The following is a 20,243-nucleotide window of genomic DNA, read 5'->3' as shown; positions in this document are numbered from 1 at the left end:
ACACTTGTGAACATGTTTTCATTTCTCTTGGATATACACCTAGGATTGAATTCCTGAGAGATATGGTGACCCTTATGTTTATTTTACCCTCCTGAGTAACTGTTTCCCAAAGTGGCTGCATTGTTTTATGTTCCTACCAGCAGGAGATGGAGTTCCAGTTTTTCCACATCTTCTCCAACACTTGTTATTACCCATCTTTTTTTTAGTATAGTCATCCTAGTGAGTGTGGATGGAAAATGTTACTGAGATTTTGATTTGCACTTCCCTGATGGCTAATGGTATTGGACACCTTCTTATGTGTTTATTTGCTATATATATGTCCCTTCTGGAAAAAGGTCTATTCAGAGCCTTTGCCCATTTATATTGGGTTATCTTTTTATTATGGCATAGTAAATGTTCCTTATAAATTCTACATTCAACTCCCTTACTGCATTATGATTTGCAAAGATTTTCTCCCATTTATGTGGATTTTCTTTTCACTTATCTGTCCTTTGAACCACAAAACTGTTTAAATTTTGAAGTCCCATTCATCCATTTTTCTCTTTTGTTGCTTGAACTTTCTGTGTCATCTAACAATCCGTTGGATCCTTTTAACATAATCCAAGGTTGTGATGATATATGCCTATCTTTTGCTTTAGTTTTAGCTCTTATATTTAAACCCACAATCCATTTTGAGTTGCTTTTTTGCATATGGTGTGAAACAGGGACCCAGCTTCATTATTTTGTACGTGAAGATCTTATCCCAGCCCTGTTGGGTGAAAGACAATTCTTTCTCTATTGACTTCTCTTCCATGCTTATGGAAATTCATATGACTACTAAGGTGAGGATTTATTTCTGAATTTGCAATTCTACTATATTGATCAATATGGATATATATATATTAAGAAAATTTTTTTGGTATCAGGGATCAAACTCGGGATCTTGTGCTTATGAGGTAGGCGCTGGAACCCCTGAGCTAAATCCCCGGCCCTTTTTTTTCTTTAAGACAAGGTCTCACTATGCAGTTCAGGCTGGCCTGGAACTCACAATGATCTTCCTGCCATGGCCTCCTGATTGCTGGGATTACAGGCATGCGCCACCACACTTCATTTGCTATGTCTATCGTTATTCCATGCTACACTGTCTTGGTTACTGTAGCTTTGTAGTAAACTTTGAAATTAGGAAGTGTTTTCCATGACCGGCTCTTTTTTTCAAGATTGTTTTGGCATTGAATGCCTTTTTATCCCCATCTGAGAAATGCTGGGATTTCTTATAGAAATGTCTGTAATGGCAGGAAAACACAGCAGAGAAAGAGAAACGACCTGTAAACTGTATATTTCTGGAGGATGCCAAGGAAAGTTTGCTGACAGCAGTCCCTGACCCTGGCCCTGGACCTACCAGAAAGCAGCTGGGAGAAGGTTGGTGAGATTTTGGTGCCACTCTCATTCTCACACTCAGGACTGCACTGTCTGAGCCTCACGCTGCCTGCTGGCTTGAATTTGATGCTACCCAGGGCAGTTCCACTGGAGTCAGTGGCAGGGCCAGTTATCCTCAGCAACAGAGATCTTGGAATTCATTTGGGGACCTGCAGACCTGTGGTCAGGGTTTAAGGCAAGGGACTGTCTGACCTCCTCCAACTACAGGATCCTGTCATTCTCTGGGCCTGTCACTGCTTTGGTGGCCCCATTATGTGGTGAGGATGACAGTCATTGCCCTGCCGACCCCACAGGGGTATTGTGTCAAGGTAGCCTCCCCCAGAGATCCTGCCAGTGGCAGAGGTCTTTGGTCCCAGAGCCGGGGTGTGTTCACCCCTATCAGTACCCCTAGTTCTGCACTGCAGGTGACCTTTTCTTTTGGTCCTCCATCCGTGAGCTCTGAAGGAATGGGTAGTGGCCTTATCTCAGTGGGCCCTGCTGCTGCACCTGGCAAACAGTGGTGCTCAGTGCCTGACTTTATTAGACCGAACACTGCTGAAAGCTGAGGCCTGGCTGCCCCAGGACACAGAGATGATTTGCTCTGTACTCATGAGAAGGGAGGTCCCCACTTGTGACCGCTGTACAGTGAGGTCCAGCCCGTCACTGTGGGCTGCTGTAGCACCAAGTAGCTTCCAGAGCAGAAATGGTGGAACTTGGTGCTAACGTGAACTTTGTCCTGAAGTCTGGCTCCTGTGGGCCGATCCTCTTCTACCTGGAAGTTTCCCTGACAAGCAGGTCACCATTGCGACCTCCAGGATGCCCCATTTTCCCCTGGGCTGTTCAGCACACATGGACACAAGACTCAGAGAACGTGGTGGCTCTAGTTCACATTACCACTTGGCTTTGGAATGTAGCCAGTTGAGTGCACACACACATACACACAAGTTATTAATTTGTTCACTGAGCACTTGCTGTTTGCCAGCCCCACTGTGCTGCTGAACACAGGATCTGAAGGTGGCAGGGACAGAGGGAAATGGTCCTGTTCTCAAGAAGCTCACAGTCTAGGGCCAGGGATTTAGCTCAGTGGTGCCTCGCCTGCCTCGGAAGCACAAGGTCTTGAGTTCAATCTCCGGTACTGGGAAAAAAAAGAAGCAGCTCACAGTCTAGAAAGGGAGCAGACAAAGCAAAAGAATGGAGAGAAAGTGAGGGACAGGTTTTCTGCCTGGCACTGTACCCTTCTCGCCCCTCTGCTCTCAGTCTCTCTCCTCTTCCACTTCATTATCCTGGACCTCCAGAAAATGAGACAAGGAGGGTTGGGGATGTAGCTCAGTGGGAGAGTGCCTGCCTAGCAAACAGAAGGCCCTGGGCTCAATTTCCAGCTCCACAAAACAATAACAACAACAACAACAACAACAAAAAAGGTTGGGGGGAAAATGAGACAGAACCAAAAAACAAAGAGGGAGAATCTTCTTTTTCTGGATTATTTCTCAATCTCTTCCTTGTAATAAAGAATTGGGGGCTGGGTGTGGTGGTGCACACCCATAATCTCAGCATTTAGGGAGGCTGAGGTAGAAGGATCACAAATCTGAGCATGGCCTTGGTAACCTAATGATTTAGCGAGACCTTGTCTCAAAATAGAAAGGGTCAGGGATATAGCTCAGTGAAAAGGCCATGAGTTCAATCCCCAGTACTGAAAAAAAAAATGAGCAAAGTTGAAATTATTGGTTAAATCAATTCACATAAAGAATTTTAAAAAGAGAGGTTAACTTCACATCCATTATGATGCTATTTATATATATTTTTAAAACATGGTAAATGACCAGTATTGGCAAGGATGTAGAAAACGTGGAACCACTGTGCATTGCTGGTAGGAATGAAAATCAGCGCCACTCCTCTGTAAAACAGTTTGGAGGGTCAAAAAGCTGAACATGAATTCTCATATGGCCCAGCCCAGCAGTAAGACAAAGACTTGAATAAGTATTTGTACACCAGTGTTCATTCAAACAATCGTAATAGCTAAAAGGTGGTAACACCCCAAATGTCCATCAACAGATAAATGGGTAAATAAAATAAGGTATAGGCTGGGATATTATTTAGCTATTAAAAGAAATGACATTCTTTTTTTTTTTTTGGTACTGGGGATCAAACTCGGGACCTTTTGCTTGTAAGGGAGATGGCAGAACCACTGAACTAAATCCCTGGTCCTAAAAGGAATTCCATTCTGATACTTGCCACAATATTGGTGAACCTTGAAAACATGATGAAAAGTGAAATGAACCAGATGTAAAGACAAGTATTGTAAGATTCCACTTAAGTGAAGTGCCCAGAATAGGTTGATAGGCACAGAAAGTACAGTGGAGGTCACCAGGGGCTGGGGAGAGGGAAAAATGCACAGTTATTGCTTAATGGGTACAGAGTTTCTGTTTGAAGAAAACTCAGTCTTTTTTTTTTTGTACTGGGAATCTAACTCAGGACCTTGTGCTTGCCAGGCAGGCGAGGTACCACTGAGCCAAATCCCCAGCCCATAGAGTTTCTCCTACAGAGAAGACCAAAGTGTCTGGAAATCATGGGATGGTTGCACAACACTGTGAATGTACCCAACTGGGCCAGGGATTTAGCTCAGTGGCACCATGCCTGCCTTGCAAGGGCAAGGTCCTGAGTTTGATCCCTAGTACCAAAAGAAAAAAAAAAGGAAAGATGTGAATGTACCCAAATGGGTTTAAGTGGCGGGGTGGAGCCTAGTGGGAGAGCATGTGCAAGGTCCTGGGTTCAATCTCCAGCACCAGATTTAACAACAAAAAAATGACAATGGTAAAATTTATGTTATGTATATGTTTACAATAAAAAATTATAGGTTAGGTCAATCCCATAATGAGCTTATACAGAGTAAAAAGGGAGAGGGAGGGAGAGAGAGAGAGAAAGGAAGGAAGGAGGAAGGAAGAAAGAAAGAAAGAAGGAAAGAAAGAAAGAAAAAAGAAGGAAAGAAAGAGAGAGAGAGTTTGAGAGTATCCTATCCCATGAGTCACAGATTTGGGATCAGAGGTACCCCACACTGGCCCTGGTACATCCTAGATGCTCAATAAATACAGTCCTCTTGGAATGAATGAGAGAATGGTAGGGGAGGAGTTGACTGCATGAAGCACTGTATCCCCTAGAATGTTCTATGAGACATCCATGTTAAACCAGGGATGATTCTTACGTTACTTATGTAAGTGTGACTGCCTGCGGGTCTCTGGACAGACCACCGACCACACTGAGTAGGAGCAAAACTCAGCTTTAAGGGATTCAAATCACCTCGAAAACGTCAAACAGAAGTTTACTCCCATTTTTATACCTTTATGTTTCTATGGGAGGGGGAAACAGCAACCGTAATCACTAGGGAAACAGCCATCAATCTAAACATAATTACATAAGCAAAGGCAATGAAGAGGGAGCAGGAGGTTTGGCAGGGCTTTCTAAGATTGTTTTGCAATAGTGAGTTTGCATTACAGTAGTGACTACAGTTACAATATATCTTTCTCAGCAAGCATAATTACAGTTAACCCATAGTTGCCCATTTTTACACCGGGGGAAAGTTTTCGCTCTCAATGTTACTAAAATTCACTTTTTTGAAACCAACTCTTCGTTGAGCTAGGCCGCCTAGGGCCCTGGGCACATAAGTCACAACACCAGAGGCATGGAGAAGCCCTGGTGACATTATGCAGAGGAGGAGGGGGGACAAGGGTTGGAAGAGGGGGAGACTGCAGAGGGAGCTGGGGCTTTACATCGCATCCAACTCGGTCCCAAGCAGAAGACTGGAGGCGGGGTATGTCCCACAACCAGACCACGGATTAGGGTGGGGTCTGTTCTGAAGCTTTCTGGCGGTGGAGGGCGCCTGGATGGAGGGAAAAGTCTCTTGGTCTGGCCAACCTAGTGCCCGGCCCTGAAGTGTCCAGCCGAGGGCGCACGCATGAGCTGAGGTCCGTGCGCCGCCGCTCTAGCCGGAGTCTGGTCATAGAGCCGCTCGTCTTCCGGTCCCGCGGAAGCTGAGAGGGAGCCGGAAGTCTGCTGGGCTCCGGGCTTCGCGATGGAAGAGAGCGATTATGAGTCGGTGCTCTGTGTCAAGCCAGAGATCCATGTCTACCGCATCCCACCGCGGGCCACCAACCGTGGCTACAGGTGACCTCCCGCTGGCCCTGGTTTAACCCCTTGTCTGCCGCCCCGACACATCCACTACGGGAGCCGAGCAAGGCCCCGTCCAGTTTAGCGGCGAAGGGGAGGTAATGCTGGGCGTTTTCAATTGGAGGCCAGAGTAAGAAGGGGGACCCAGAGTTGAGGCCGTCTCCGTACTACACGCAGGACTTATGACGGCCGGGAAGCCGTTAGAACCTAGCGCTTGGGGACCCCTGGGCGCTGCCGGGGGCCCTGAACTTGGTTAGGGGTGGTGGTGTCACAGAACTTTCTCTTCCGAAGCTAACCGATGGCCTTGAAGGTGTCTTTGAAAATCATAAGGGATGGGAGGACCTGTCACTGGCGAATTCTCTGAGGGTAGAGGAGGGAGCCCAGAACCTGTCAAAGGAACCCGACCCGACCAGGGGAACTTCAGGCAGACGGCTGAAGCCCTGGGGCCTTTTCCTACTCAGCTCCCTGTCCCCGGGTGACACCTTTGATCACTGCTTGTAGTAGTTGGGAGGAACCCATTCTTACTTAGCTTGTGTAAACGAAGAAACACCTATGCTTGTAAAGGATAAGAGTATCTGAAAGGGACCATAGGGAACTTCCTCAGGGGAGGAGAGCCAGGGTTTAACTATCTTTTTGTGTTGTTTGCATTTCATTATCTTTGCGTGAAAAAAAGATACCCAGATACAGATAACCAGTGTGTGTCACTGAGTGGTGGCCAGGTGCTGACACTTGAGAGGGGTGCCTCCTGCAGTGTGTGACCAAGTGATTCTGAGATAAGGGATTGGCCTGCTCCAAAAGAACGATGGAGCATCCACCAGCCTTCCGCCTTGTTACTTCCCAATTGTGTTAGCCCAGGCTGGTAGTGAGGCTTCTGCATCCATGATAGAACTTAAAAATAGTGTGACAGCAACAGTAAGAAGAATGCATTTGCTCTCTGTCAACAAACTGGAGATGGGGCACCAAACGAGGGATGGACGTACACCCTGATCTGCTGTTGGGTCTTGAGCAGGGTGGGTTTGGTTCCCCCCTGGTCCCCCAGAGAGCAAAGTTAGCAGATGTCAGGCCTAGCTGGCTTGGCAGAGAGGAAACTGCCAACCTCTAGGTCACCCTCCAGTTCTCCTTAGCCAAAAGCTAAGTGCTGCTGCCCCAGTAAGAGGAACTGAAACCAGGTCTGCTGACTGGTGAATTGAGTGTCTTCATTTGTTCCACAGCTCTTGAGAGCTGACACAGGCTTAGGAACTTCCAAGAAATGTCTCCTGGAAACACCCACAGTTCTTGGTATTTAGGGGTTTTATTAAGCTGCTTCTTTGAACTTATTGTTTTAAAAGAGCAAAAAGAGAATGTTGGTGTTGGTCTATGGCTGTGGTGGCAAACCTATGGCATGCGTGCTATAGCAGGCTGTTTATTATCAGTGAAAGCTTAAAGGTTTCACCATCACTGGTCTCTGGTTTCTTGGGCTTCTTTCTGCCTGGGATACCTTTGAGAATATATGTCTGAAACACTCACTTTTCTAATATGTGCTCTCGTGCACTGTTACCTGACTTTTCTCTCTTTCCCCTGTACTTTCCCTCTAAAATGGTCTCAGGTCCCAGTTGGGTATGCTGACTGCCAAGGTCTAGCAGTGTCTGAACTGCCCCTCCCCCAGCTGCTTCCTCTGTGGAAAGGAAACCAGAAGGAAATCCCTCTTGAAGGAAGATCTCTAGTATAGAATGGGAGTCAGCAAGGTACAACGTACTGTTTTTGAATGGCCTGCAAGCTAAGAATGGTTTTCACATTTTTAAATAGTTGGGGAAATTTTTGAGGAATATTTCATAGTGTGAAAATTGTGAGAGTTTCCGGCTTCAGTGTCTGTCTGTATAGTGTTATTAAGACAACCATGCTTGGTAGAAAATATTTCCTTCAAATAAAGCAGCCTGCTTACATATTGTCTGACTATTTCTCCAACACCAGAGTTGCCTGGTTGTGACAGGCTGTGTCAAAGCCAAAAGTATTTACTGTCCCTTTGTAGAAAGTTTGCCAACCCTTGGTCTAGAACAAGTGGCCCTTCCCATTCTTGTCTCCAGCATTGGAAAAAGAGTGGCAGCCTCTGGTAGAGGCTCAGTGGTTTTTGTTCCCGTAGGGCCTCGGAGTGGCAGCTGGACCAGCCATCTTGGAGTGGCCGGCTGCGGATCACTGCAAAAGGGAAGGTGGCCTACATCAAGCTGGAGGACAAGACCTCAGGTACAGGCAGGGAAGGCTGCCCCGGGCTGAGATGTCACATATCTCTTGGGATGAAGGCAGAGGTGGCCGGGGCCAGCCAGGTTGCTCAGGGCTCATGGGAATTGGAGACCCTGTGTACCTTTCAGCTGCGCCCCCCCCCCCGCCATCTTGGGCTCAGGTGTAGAAACCACTGTCCCCAGGTGTAAAAAGGAGTCTGTCTTGTCAAGACTTGCTCCTTCTGGGGGTCCTTAGGAAACCACTAGTTTTAGAGGCCAGGGAGAAGAGACCTTTGGTGTGGTCCCAGCAGAAAACAGGAAGCCCCAGAGCTTTCCTGGAAGAGAGGCTTGGCTCAGAGGCTGCTGAGCTGGGTTCTTACTCAGGTATTCTGTTTATCAACCTAACTGTAACTCCCCAGAGTTGCCACACCCAATAACTGGAGGAGCTGGAAACTGTTCTGCTTAGCTCTTTGTGTGGCAAGAGGACAAGCCACACTGGGCTGCATATTGGTCAGCTGGCAGCTATGGACTCTGCAGAAACCTCCCCAGATGTCCTGGGCCACCAGTGATCTTGGGGGTAACATGCTTGGAATCTCCCAGCCTGAGACCCTGATTGGGGATCAATTGGGCACAGAGCCCACTCAGGAGCCATAGCCTTCTGCCATGTACTTTTTTCTAATATGTGGAGATTTCCCTTTGTGGAACAGAAGGAAGTACAAAGATTTAGAGGCAGAACCACTGTGCCTTCTCAGAAAGGTCTGAGTTGTCCAACCTTGGGCAAGGCACATGACCTTCAGAGCCTTGGCCCCGTTTTTGTTGAAAGGAGGATTGCATTAGTTTCTCCCCATTATTTCCCTGATGGAAATATTTATCCCTTTGCTCTATGAGCTGTAAGGTGACCCAAAGTAGCATCTCCCAAGGTGTGACAAACAAAAATGTCCCAAGATCTTGCCAGCTGTCCCTGTGGGAAAGGGGAGCAAATCACCCCTGGTTGAGAATGTTGCTGTAGGCTACAGGTATCTAGGTGGGCCTGGCTCTGAGGTACCAAGCTGGGGTGGATAAATTGACAAGAAGCTACAGACTCCATCAGTTTCGATTGGGTTCAGCCCTTTTACCCAGTCACTGTAAGCCACAGGACTCAGTAGAGATGCTTGGTTCAATACTTACAGCAGCAACAGCAGCACATGGAAACAGGGAAGTCACCACACTCACAGGTTTGTGTGCTGCGTGGCAGCTCTGAGGAACTGGCCTTGACAAAAGGGTGTATTTCCCAAGGGTGCCTTCTAAAGCCACTCCTTCTTTTGCCCATCTCTGAGACCGATTAAGTCAGCCTGCTTTAGAGTCTTCCTCTTCAGTAGGTGTGGAAACTTCCTCCTTTTCACAGAGCTCCAGGCCTCTCCTGCAGTCTTGTTCCTGTGTGACGCCTTTTGAAGGGGCGGTGCACCCTGTCCAGGGCTCACTCAAGCCAGGGCCTTGGGCCTTCAGTGGGTCCTGTACTTGGGTAAAGCAGGTGGGACAGGAGGGTGGTAGCTCTGTGTAGGAATAGAGGCCCATCTTTGGGAGAGCTTGTCATTTTAGGGAAAGCTAAAAATCTGGATTATTTCACATGTAGTTTGATTTTGAAATATTTGGCTATTAAAAGTAATAAAACCATGGACTGAGTTTGATCTGTAACCCACTTCTGACTTGGTTATGTCCCTGTGTCTTCCCTTCAACAAGAATGGATCTGATGGAAGCTGGGTGTAGTGGCACACACCTGTGATCCCAGCACTCGGAAGGCTGAGGCAGGACGATCACTGTAAGCTCCAGGCCAGCCTCTGGGCTCTATAGTGAGTTCAAGGCCAGCCTGAACTACATCTAGAGACCTTGTCTCAAAAAAATAAAAAAGAGGGCCAGGGATTTAGCTTTGGTTCCACGGCTTCAGGTGCAAGGTCCTGAGTTTGATCCCCAGTACTAAAAATAAATAAATAAATAAACAAACAAACAAATAAATAAAAGAAATTATTTGGTGGGCAGATTTGCTTATGTGCCTCTGCTTGCGGGAGTCATCTCAAGAAGGAGTCCCTGCTGTTGTGATAGAAGCACCAGGCACGCAGGCTCAGGGCTCACCCCACTTGTGCTTTCAGGGGAGCTCTTTGCCCAGGCACCAGTGGATCAGTTTCCTGGCACAGCAGTGGAGGCTGTGACAGACTCCAGCAGGTACTTTGTCATCCGCATCGAAGATGGAAATGGTACGTGTCAGTCTGGCTGCCTCCTCTTAGCAAGGTGTTCTCTGCCTCTGGGAAAGTGGATTGATTGTGTGTTGTCTCCCAGGGCGACGGGCATTTATTGGAATTGGCTTCGGCGACCGGGGTGATGCCTTTGACTTCAATGTGGCATTGCAGGACCATTTCAAGTGAGTGCTTCTGGGAGACACGGCTCATGCCTCTTCCCTTCTTTCTCTGGACAGGATGACTCCCCAGGTTAGGAAACGGAAGTAGCTATGTGTGGTTTGTGTGCTAGCTGAGCCTCGAGAAAACCCAGTCCTCCTCAAAGTCAGGCCACCTTCCCTCCACTCTGCCTGTCTCCATCACAGATGTCTCACTCTTTCCCCATGGCCCGTCTCTGCCATCCTAGTCAGCTGCCCAGCCTTTGAGGTGTCACATCTCTTCTTCCCAGCCCCTTACCTGCCAGAGTCCTTGTCACACTCCTTTGGTCTCTCTGGGCCTACTCTTCCCTGATATCATAAGGGTCACTCTGATTCCCAGGCCACCAGCAGTTGCCTTGGTGTCCTTTATGGAAAGACAGGGCACAAAAATTTCCCTCTGCCATCCGCAGGACTCCCACTGCCTGCCAATAAATGAGTACTGCCCAGCCGCTTGTATGGGCACTCTTGTCCCTGATGGCTATTAGATGGCCTTGTATGGAGGTTGGGGACATTTGTGTTGGCCTCCACTTCTGTCCTGTCTCACCATGTATGAGGTGGATTGTGCCCAGACCATGCCAAGGACTGGGGAGGAGAGGGCCAGGCTCTCCTAGTACTTCCTGGAGCCTACTGCTAGGACCCCGTATAAGGGATCTCATCGAGTTCCCAAGCATCTTAACTTGGATCATCAGCCATCATGAGAGCTTACGTGCATGCAGCTGCTTAGTGTCAGATCTGGGACTTGAACCCGTAACCCCCACCCCAACTTCCATAACCCTCATCCTGCACTAACTTGAGTGTGCGCTAATGTAGGCAGCTGCTCTCTCCTGCCTCACTGTTCTATCCTGTTCTTTCCCCAGGTGGGTAAAACAGCAGTGTGAGTTTGCAAAACAAGCCCAGAACCCAGACCAAGTCCCCAAATTGGACCTGGGCTTAAAGGAGGGCCAGACCATCAAGCTCAGCATCGCAGTGAGTCTTACCTTGCATGATTATTGGCCATGGTCATTTGATGCTCGTGGCCACCCAGCCCTGCCTGCTACTGTCCTCACAGTCCACTTCTGTCAGTGCAGCTGGTGTTCACTGCGCACCCACCTGGGCCAGGTTTGCACCTGGTCCACAGAGACCTCTGCTGTCATGGGGCTCAGAGTTGAGCTGAGGTGGGCAGGTGAAGGTGTGGTTATAACACGGCACGAGAGGTTCTGTGACCGAGGGTTGCCCTGGTGCTGTGAGCGCCCAGAGAAAGGGCTATAATTGGGGACCCAAGAATCATTTCCCAGAGGGACCCAGCTGTAGGAAGGGGTGAGGGACCAGAGGATAGTTCAAGCCTCTGAGTTGAGAAGCAGCGTTGGTCACTTGCTGCCAGAGCTGTGTCTCTATACTGGCTGTTACAGTGGGTGAGGAGCAGTCAGTGTGCTCCTCCTAAGCTGTACCTTGGCCTTGTGCCTCGAGTAAAGAAGACTTGAGGTGCTGTGGGCCGGAAGGCATTGGGTGGGTGCTGGGAGTCATGGGCAGCTGGCAGTGGTGTTGTCCTCACTCCCTATGTCTTTGTCCTGAGCTGCTCTGCATCCGGCCCCTCTTGGCTCCTGTTGCATAGGAACAGTTGGGGTGGGCCAGGTTGCCAGGGCTCAGCCTTTACTTGGCTGCAGGGGTATAGTGGGGAGATGGAGTTGGAGTTAAGAGTTTGGGGAACCAAGTGGGTTTGTTTTTTGAAGAAAGTTTGTAACTAAAATAATGCTTTTCCTCTTTACTTACCATCTCTTTCTCCTCTTTTCTGCTTGCTGGTGATGTTTGGGACCCTTGAAGTTGGCCGAGTGGCCTTAAGAGAAAATACAAGTCCAATCCAGTGGACTTGTTGGGATGTGATTCTTTCTCTTGCTTGGAAGAAACTAACATTTAATGAGCATCGGCTGTGGGCCAGGTAGAGTTTCCAGGCATTTCGCATGCAATTAAACACCCTCCCTTTCTCCAAGCCAAGGGTGTTGAGGTGCAGAGAGGTGACAGGACCTGACCAGGGTCTCAGCCCAGGATGGACTGGCACAGCTGGGCTCCCCGAGGCCCTGCCCATCTCACCCTGTGACTAAGCCGCTGCTTTCTTCCAAGTAGAGAGCGCTGTCGTCTTCATCTGTGTAACTTGTGCTGCTTTCTGGCTATGCTTGGTGTTCAGTTTTGTGTTTTTCAAATGTTTTATTGAGGTATAATATGCATACATAAAGGTGCCCACATCACAGTGCAGAACTCTGAATTTTGGAAAACCAAACTTACAAACATAGAAGTTTGGGCGGAGGATTTAGCTCAGTGGTGCAGCTGCCTGCCTTGCAAGCACAAGGTCCTGAGTGTGATCCCCAGTACCAAAAAAAAAAGATAACAAACATAGAAACTTGTCCCAGATTAGGAAGCTGAAGGCTACAGCCTACAGCACTGGGGAAGCCCTTCCCTGCCCCTCCTAGCAGCCGCCCAACCTGACCTGGGAAGCACTAGAGTTTGTTCATAGCTTTCTCAGGTGGAGTCATATACTTCCGTCTTTTTTTTGTATGGCCTCTCTTTCTCAGTGTAATTGAGAGTTCCTGGGGTTGCACATGTGGCTTGTCCCTTTTCACTGTTGTGGCATGTACCATTGTGCAAATGTGTGCAGTGTACCTGTGGTACTGAGGGTGGACACAGGAGTGTCCTGTTGGGACATAGCTGCTGTGCATGTTGGAGTTCGTGTCTTGGTGCATGGATGCGCGCTTTGTTCCCAGGTCTGCGTCCAGGAGTGGGGTGCAGTGCCGAGATCCTATGTTGAGCTGCACAGTCTGTTATTTATCTGTTTTTACTAGTGCACGTTAGAGACACAGGATAGTGGTTCTATGTTCGCTTATTTGTACATGTATGTAACACACTTTGGACATCCCTCTCCCTGGGCTCTTTCAAACACTTTTTGAGAGTTTTACTGATTCACACATCCATACCAGTGCATGAATGACCCCATGTCCCTGTGGATACACGATGGTGGATGCTTTAGCCCTTGTGGTGGGTGTGTAATGGTGTGTCATTGTGGTTTTAACATGCGTTTCCCCAATGATGAGTGAATCGGTGCTGGGTTTTACAGTAACCATATTGGTGATAGATTTAGAATTGTGTTGCATTGAATATAGCCCATGACAGTGAAGGTGCTAGATAGGACCATCTTCTGGTTATACTGGTTTTGGGGACCTGTGGGGTCCCTCTGGCTTTCCTCATGGGGTTTTCTGATGCAGCTGGACCCCAGCAGAACTGACCAATTTGGATTTCTCTCCTCTGTAGAACATGAAGAAGAAGGAAGGAACAGCCGGGACCCCCCGAGCCCGGCCTGCCAGCACAGGAGGGATGAGCCTGCTTCCCCCACCCCCTGGGGGCAAAGCCTCCACACTGGTCCCACATCCTGGGGAGCAGTTATTGATGACAGGGCCCTCTGTCCAGCCAGTAGTTGCTCCTGGCTCAGGTCAGTGTTTGGGGGTGCCACTGAATCTGTATCTGTGGGCTGCAGCCAAGGCTTTCCTTCCTTACACTCGCTGATCTGACACTTTGTACCTGTAGTTGGCCGGCAGGATGTGAGTGCCACAAAGTGGATACTCTGTTCCCCAGATGCCTCTGCTTTCCCCTCAGGGTGACTGCCCTCCCTGTTAGCTTGCACATCCTGGTCCTCAAGAGGTATGGAGAGCGAGGGCAACACAGATGTGGTCTCTGGTCACATCCAGTGGTGGGACAAGTCCCAGGCATAAAGGCCCACTACGTGGGGCCAAGACTGCCAGCAGCCAGCACCGTCTTTGAAGCTTCATGGAGGAGCGGGTACTGAGCTGGCTTGGGAAGGAAGGAGAGTGGGACAGAGGTGTTGGCATTCAGGACAGAGGAATGTGGCCAGGCTCAGACTTGGGCACATGAGGTGTGTTGAGGTGAGCCAGGAGATCGGATTGGAGATGGAGTTTGGAGTGAGCCTTCTGTTGTTGCTGGGAAGCTGAAAGGCAGCTCCCTCCGCAGGCTGCACAGCCAAGTCCTTTAGGGGTCTCTTTCCCTCTGCCTCCCCACCTGACTGTGCTGCCCAGTGTGATGTCCCTGGCCTTCCATGTGCTGGGAGGTCATCATCTGCCTGCCTGCTCCTCACAGCTCTCACCTATTCTTGGGGGCAGCATCCAGGCAGGAAGCCTTTTTGCTTTCCTGATCCTTGGTTGTTCCTCTGTCCAGAGATTGTCCTTCCAGCCTCAGCCTGTTTGGGAAAGCAGCAGGAGGCACAGGCAGGAGCCCCTACCCTAGTGCCAGGAACTGCTATTTAAGGATTATTTCTCATAGTGTCTTGGCATCTCTAGGTCCAGGGCGGCAGTCTCCATTCTCATTCGTATTCTTTTTTTTTTTTTTTGGTACCGGGGATCAAACTCAGGTCCTTGCACCTGCATAGCAGGTGGCGAAACCACTGAGCTAAATCCCCGGCCCTTGTTCATATTCCTATACTTCTGCTCACTAAGGGCTGAGAACCGCTGCCTTGGCCTTCCCTGAGTTGCTGGTGCTGCAGCTGGGGCATGACTGTTGGAGTGTTAGGCTCTGGGGACACTGTAGGGACAGATGCCCTTGACTTACAATGGGTGGAGTCATGTCCTGGTGAACCCACTGTAGGTTCATATTATAAATCAGAAATGCATTTAGGAACCTGATAAAGCCAGGCACATGCTCATGCTGTAATCCCAGCACTGAGGGAAACTGCAACAGGAAGATTCCCCAGCTTAGCGAGAGACCCACCTAGGTGGGCAACTTAGTGAGACCCTGTCGCAAAATTATAAGAGCTGGGGATGTAGCTCAGTGGGAGAGCACCCTTGCATTCAGTCTGTGGTACTGGAAAAAGAAAGCATCCTGATAAACCATTGATAAAGTTGAAAAGCTGTGAATCAGATTGTCTGGCTGGAGACTGTTGTACGGCAGATGTCCCTGCTCTCTCAGGCTCCTGTCCAGGTCTGAGGCAGGTAGTCAGTAGGTCTACAGACAGGATGGGTCACACAGTGCTCACCAAGCCGGCATCTGTTGGCTCTAGCTTACATTCGTGGGATACCCAGAAAACAGTCGCTTCTCTGCTCCCCGTCCGCAGGGTAGAGTAGAAACAATGCCTACAGCACCAGTTTCCTATCAGGATCCAGTGAGCTGATCTGGGTACTACACTTAGAGCTTTATCTAGAACCTTGTGAGCATTCATGAACGGTTCTCCCTCTCTTTATTAATGTTACCCCATTATAGCCAGAGAGTGCTGGGCTCGTGCTCAGCATTCCAGGTACATTGACTCATTTAATCCTCCCACCAGTCCTACAAAGTAGTTATGGTTACTGTCCCCACTTGAGAGATGATAAAACCAAAACTTAAGTGACCCACACACACAGTCACAAGGCCAGCAGTGTGGTGATGCATGTCTGTAATCCAGGCACCGAGGAGGCTGAGGCAGGAGGATCGCTGAGAGTTTGAGACCAGTCTGGGCTACATAGTGAGTTCTCTCTCTCTCTCTCTCTCTCTCTCTCTCTCTCTCTCTCTCTCTCTCTCTCTCTCTCTGCTTTTTGAGACAGGATCTCATTATGTAGTTTAGGCTGGCCTTGAACTGATGGTGATTGTCCTGTCTCAGCCTCCTAAGTGTTGGGATTACAGGTGTACACTACCACACTCAGTTTACATAGTGAGTGAACTACATAGGGAGACCTTGTCTCAAAAAAAAAGACCTGCTGGGGATTTATCTCAGTGGTTCCGATGCCTGCCTCAAAAGCACAAGGTCCTGAGTTCGATCCCTGTACAAAAAAAAAAAAAGACCTGAGACCAGTCCTGGCCTATCTTCCCTGAGGGGCTGTGGTGAGGTTCACATGAGATAATGTGGTTAAACACTTAGCAAACTGTAAAATTCACCATTGAGGACCTCCTTTTATCTGTTCTTTTAGGCCGGAACAGAGGAGAAATAGCAGATTAGTGGGAAGGCAGAGGGTGGCAAACACAGGGCCTTCAGAAGGGACAGTTGGTGGCACGGGCCAGGTGCCAGCAAAGCCCCAAAGTAGGCACCACAGCCCTGCTGCCTCCCACCTGGGGACAAGATCCCCGAGGCCCGCTTCTGTGTCACCTCTGCTCTTCTGCAAGGTTCTCTCTGACCTGACCTGCTGGGGGCTGGGACTTGGCGCACATCTGGCACCTGATGCTCTCGGTTAGTTGCATGTAGTGACAGCCTTTACATGAAGGTGACCTTGTGGCTTGGGGACGTTCTCCACTTGGGGTCAGAGTGGGTTTCAGCATACTCTTCAGCCCCAAGTGACAGGTGACATGTGGCTTGTTCCACCTTCCTGTTACTGTCTGTTCCCCAGACGCCCTGAAGGGCTCATGAGGGCGATGGTGGAAATGTGCAACTCTCTGGTGTTCGGTTGCCCAAAAGCACATCTCTGGGTGTCTCAGCCTCCTGGAATCATGACATTGTCACTGGGTCTTGTTATTTGGTCACTGACAGAACTGGAAAGAGGTCTCTGACTCCCTTGTCTCTGCTTTCTCCCTACCCATTGGACCTGGAAACAGCAATAGGAGGTGCCACTGTATCCTGGCCACAGCCCAAGCCTGCCACTGCAGCCACTGCTGATGTCTGGGGAGACTTTACCAAGTCCACAGGGTGAGGAGGGCTGTGTTCTGGCTGGCCTGGGCTGGTTGGGATGGCACCACACTCCATCTTCTTGGCAGCCAGGTCTCACCGGCCACTTTCAGGCCAGCCAAAAGACAGAGCCCCTGGCACGTTGTCCTCTGTGCCTTTCTGAAGGCCTTTGCTGCTCCCTACTGCCTGAGGCCGCCTGTTGCAACTCTGTGGTCCTCTGTATCACCCCACAGGTGCCTGGCTTGACCCCAGGACCTCACCCTGCTTTCCTTGCTGTCCCTAGCTACCCCAGCACACCAGGCTGAGGGTCAAGGTCCTGGCTCTAGGCCTGGCCCACCTTTGCAGCATCTCTAAGGGAAAGCGTCTGGCCTGGCCAGACTGGATGGGGCTTCAGGCCTTCGCACGGGGTCAGAGTAGAGAGACACTCAGTTCTTACTGCACCATTATCCAAGTGGACAGGCTCTAGGCCTGGGTCAGTGCCAGAGAGCGAGTGGTTTGGACGGTGTGTGTGGTCTGGTTCCAGCTACTCAGTCCTGCTCTGCAGCACAGAAGAGCCACAGAGGATGGACACGAGTGGGTGCAGCTGTGTGCAATAAAACTTTACTTACAGGCATGATACAGCTTGTAAGAGTCTTTTTAAAGAAAGTTTGCATTAGCTAAACACGCAGATTTGGTCCCTGAGCCATAGTTTGCTGACTGCTGCCCTAGACCATTTAGAGACTGACTGCTTAGAGCAGTGATGATGAACCTTTTAGAGCTTTCAATGATACAAACAGCCTGCTGCAGCACATGTGCCATAGGTTTGCCACCACTGCCTCAGAGCTCTGATCCAAGAACCAACTTATCTGCTTTTCAATAACCAAGCTCCCACCTTCCCTGTGTCCGCCTTACAGGTCGACTTCTAGCCAGATGCAGCCGGGCACAGGTTGGGTCCAGTTCTGACCAGAGCACAGCTCTCTCTTGACACTGCATCTGGGAAGGACCTGCCTCATCCCGGCTGAGAATGGAGGCAGCGTGCCCTGGCTGGCTCTTGACAGACTGGCCCTGTGGGGCAGTAAATTGGCGCCATGTCACAGTGTTTCCAGGATTTGAGTATGTAGCTGGAGCTCTGGAGAAGAAACACTCCAGGACCCCTACCCTGTCCCTCTTGAGACTGTCCTTCCTTCATTGCAGTGACCCACATTAAACATGAGCCCCAAAATCAATGGAATGGCTTGAGTTTGCGGCTCAGATTCAGAGCAGCCCTTCCTGGGGTGACAGGTGTCACGGGATCACTGTTGGCAGGGGACTTTCTACACTCCTCTTGGTGGCAGCCACTCATTCAGGTGCCCTCCAGAGCAAGGATTCCTACCTGATTTCTAATTGGTCTGCAGGCCAAGCTTGAACAGGCCATCGGGGGAAATTGGAAGGAGTGAGCAGCTTTTTACAAGGTACTATTTTGCTTTGCCAACCTGTGAATCTGCACTAACTCGTCTTTGCAGCGTGCACAGCGAGGAGCTCTGAAGGCACTGCCCAGCGGCTGGCCCGAGCCCAGACAGCACTGGTTCCACTTGCCTGATACCAGCTAGGTGGGCGGTGGGGGCGAGGCCAGCACTGGAAGACAGGTGGGACAGTGTGTGGCAGGAAGGCACAAACTTGTCATGGAGCTCGGCGGCCTTCCTGCCTGCCAGCAGTTCTGGGCTCACAGGTTCCCAGCACAGCAAGCAGCTTCTGTGGATGTGGACTTTCTCTGGATTCTGAAGTGCCTTATCTGCAGACAGCCTTATAACTAACTTCCTCCTTCAGGGACTGTGAATGACAGACAGAGGGGCAACAAGTGCTGGAGTCCAAGGGCCTGGATGATCGGTTTACAAGGAAACATTTTATCTTGTGCGCCTTGGAGATTTCTTTATTGAATTAACCTTACCTCTCGGTGAAAAGATTTCTTTTGTGAAAGGTCAAGACCATGAGCTGAAAAAAGTGTTGACCTTTTTGTGGGACCAGATTTTTAAGATTAAAGAAATAAATATTCCTACTTCTGTCTAGGTATGTCAAAGATGTATGTGTTTTTTTGGCTTCATGGCTGCTTGGCCCTCCAGGATGCCACCGAGGCTCACAGTCACCTCCTGCACCACTGGCACCTGTCCCCATAGGCCCTGGGATCAGGGCATCAGATCGGCAAAGTGGAGCAGTTTGACCTTGTTGCCCCAGGCCATCAGTGATGTCTCCCCTGTGGGTTAGGGCAGGCTTTTCCCATCCTGGGGACAGGGTGAAGGTGGCAGCTTGATTCGCCCTCCGGAGGGCTGACTCTGTCCTGGAACCCTGCCCCACCTACCCCGCATCTCCCTGGGAGGAGGGGTGTGCACACGTGCAGGGATCAGGCAAGGTCAGAAAGGCCACATTTTTTGTGGTTAAGCATTCTGTAAGAAAGATGCAGCTCGTATCATGAGTTAAAAGAATAGCTACAAGGGCGAGTAAACACTGGGAGGAGAAGAAAGCTGAGGATCAGCCCGCCCATTGAATAAGGATAAGGTGATAGCACCAAAGGGTGGGTGCATAGGTCTTTGTGTCTGTTTCACATCACATTACTTCCCAGGTTATCTCTTAAGTGCCTGCAGGCTGATAAAAAGCTTGGGCCTAGAAGAAACCCTGAATTAGAAGTGTGTTGCCTTGAACTTGGGCCCTTGGATGCTGAAGACAGACCTGGACTTTGGATCTGGGCTGTGCCCTAGTGAGCAGTGATGGGCTGGTTTCTTACCCAGGGATCACTTGGGTAAGGCATACAAAGCACTAGCAGGGCCCCATTTTGTTTGTCTTTAATTTTCTCTAGAGTCGGGTAATAGGTAGGAAGAGGAGGAGAGTAATGATAAGGAATCAAAGATCTAACTTGAAAAGTATATTGAGGGCCTGGTGGGGGCAAGGGACAGTTTGGTACTATTGCCAACTGAAATCCCAGGTGAAATAAAAATATTGGTACAGGACCAGGGTCTCCAAAAAAAGCCCCAGTAACCAAGCCAGGCATCTCTGCAATTATACCCACAATTGGAGCTTACACATTGGTGTGAGTATGACTTGGTAGGATAAAGGCCTTGGGTTGGGGTATGAGACCTCAATGCTCTGCACATGGGGAATTTGGATGCCCTGGGAGGTGTCGCACATGGACACCAGCGTGGCCACCGTAATCCCACCTTGGTGTTCACAGCCTGTATAAGACCCTCCTCGAGTGTGGGCTAGACTTGAATGGTAACCCAATCTACACCATTACTTATCCATGTTTTTCTTTTTTTGTGTACCGGGGATCAAACTTGGGTCCTTGCGCTTGCACAGCAGGCAGTGAAACCACTGAGCTAAATCCCTGGCCCACTCATCCATGTTTTTAAAATGAGATGGGCTGTGACTTGAGCCTATAGCCACAGCTACTCAAGAGGCTGAGGCAAGAGGATCATAGGAATTCAAGGCCAGCCTGGACAACACTGTGAGGCCCTATCTCAAAACAAAA

The 20,243-nt window shown here is 49.5% G+C and overlaps 1 protein-coding gene across 3 annotated transcripts; it reads left to right on the top strand.

Annotated features, from left to right (window-relative positions):
* The first annotated feature begins 5,368 nt into the window (after positions 1-5,368).
* On the top strand, positions 5,369-18,793 carry Necap2 (NECAP endocytosis associated 2). 3 transcript variants are annotated; one of them, XM_004850371.2, is made up of 8 exons: positions 5,370-5,553; positions 7,676-7,776; positions 9,878-9,982; positions 10,065-10,146; positions 11,016-11,124; positions 13,438-13,615; positions 16,696-16,786; positions 17,659-18,793. In XM_004850371.2, the coding sequence occupies exons 1-8, from the start codon at positions 5,462-5,464 to the stop codon at positions 17,705-17,707; spliced, it is 807 nt and encodes a 268-aa protein (XP_004850428.1). In that variant the 5' UTR covers positions 5,370-5,461; the 3' UTR covers positions 17,708-18,793. The 3 variants fall into 3 exon arrangements, with proteins under 3 accessions (XP_004850430.1, XP_004850428.1, XP_087071853.1); XM_004850373.3 differs by lacking the exon at positions 16,696-16,786 and having other exon boundaries at positions 5,369-5,553; XM_087215727.1 differs by lacking the exon at positions 7,676-7,776 and having other exon boundaries at positions 5,416-5,553.
* The last annotated feature ends 1,450 nt before the right edge of the window (positions 18,794-20,243 follow it).

The sequence above is a fragment of the Heterocephalus glaber genome, unplaced genomic scaffold (genome assembly GCF_053883595.1).
Source record: "Heterocephalus glaber isolate CG9 unplaced genomic scaffold, H.glaber_assembly_v1.0 deba00001452, whole genome shotgun sequence".
NCBI classification, from domain to species: Eukaryota; Metazoa; Chordata; class Mammalia; order Rodentia; family Bathyergidae; genus Heterocephalus; species Heterocephalus glaber.
This window is presented reverse-complemented; position numbering and strand designations above follow the sequence as displayed.

Coding starts and splice junctions, on each gene's coding strand:
- Necap2 (XM_004850371.2), top strand. CDS start 5,462: ATGGAAGAGAGCGATTATGAGTCGGTGCTCTGTGTCAAGCCAGAGATC. Junction 11,125..13,437: donor CCATCAAGCTCAGCATCGCA/GTGAGTCTTACC, acceptor TCTCCTCTGTAG/AACATGAAGAAGAAGGAAGG. Junction 16,787..17,658: donor GACTTTACCAAGTCCACAGG/GTGAGGAGGGCT, acceptor TCCGCCTTACAG/GTCGACTTCTAGCCAGATGC.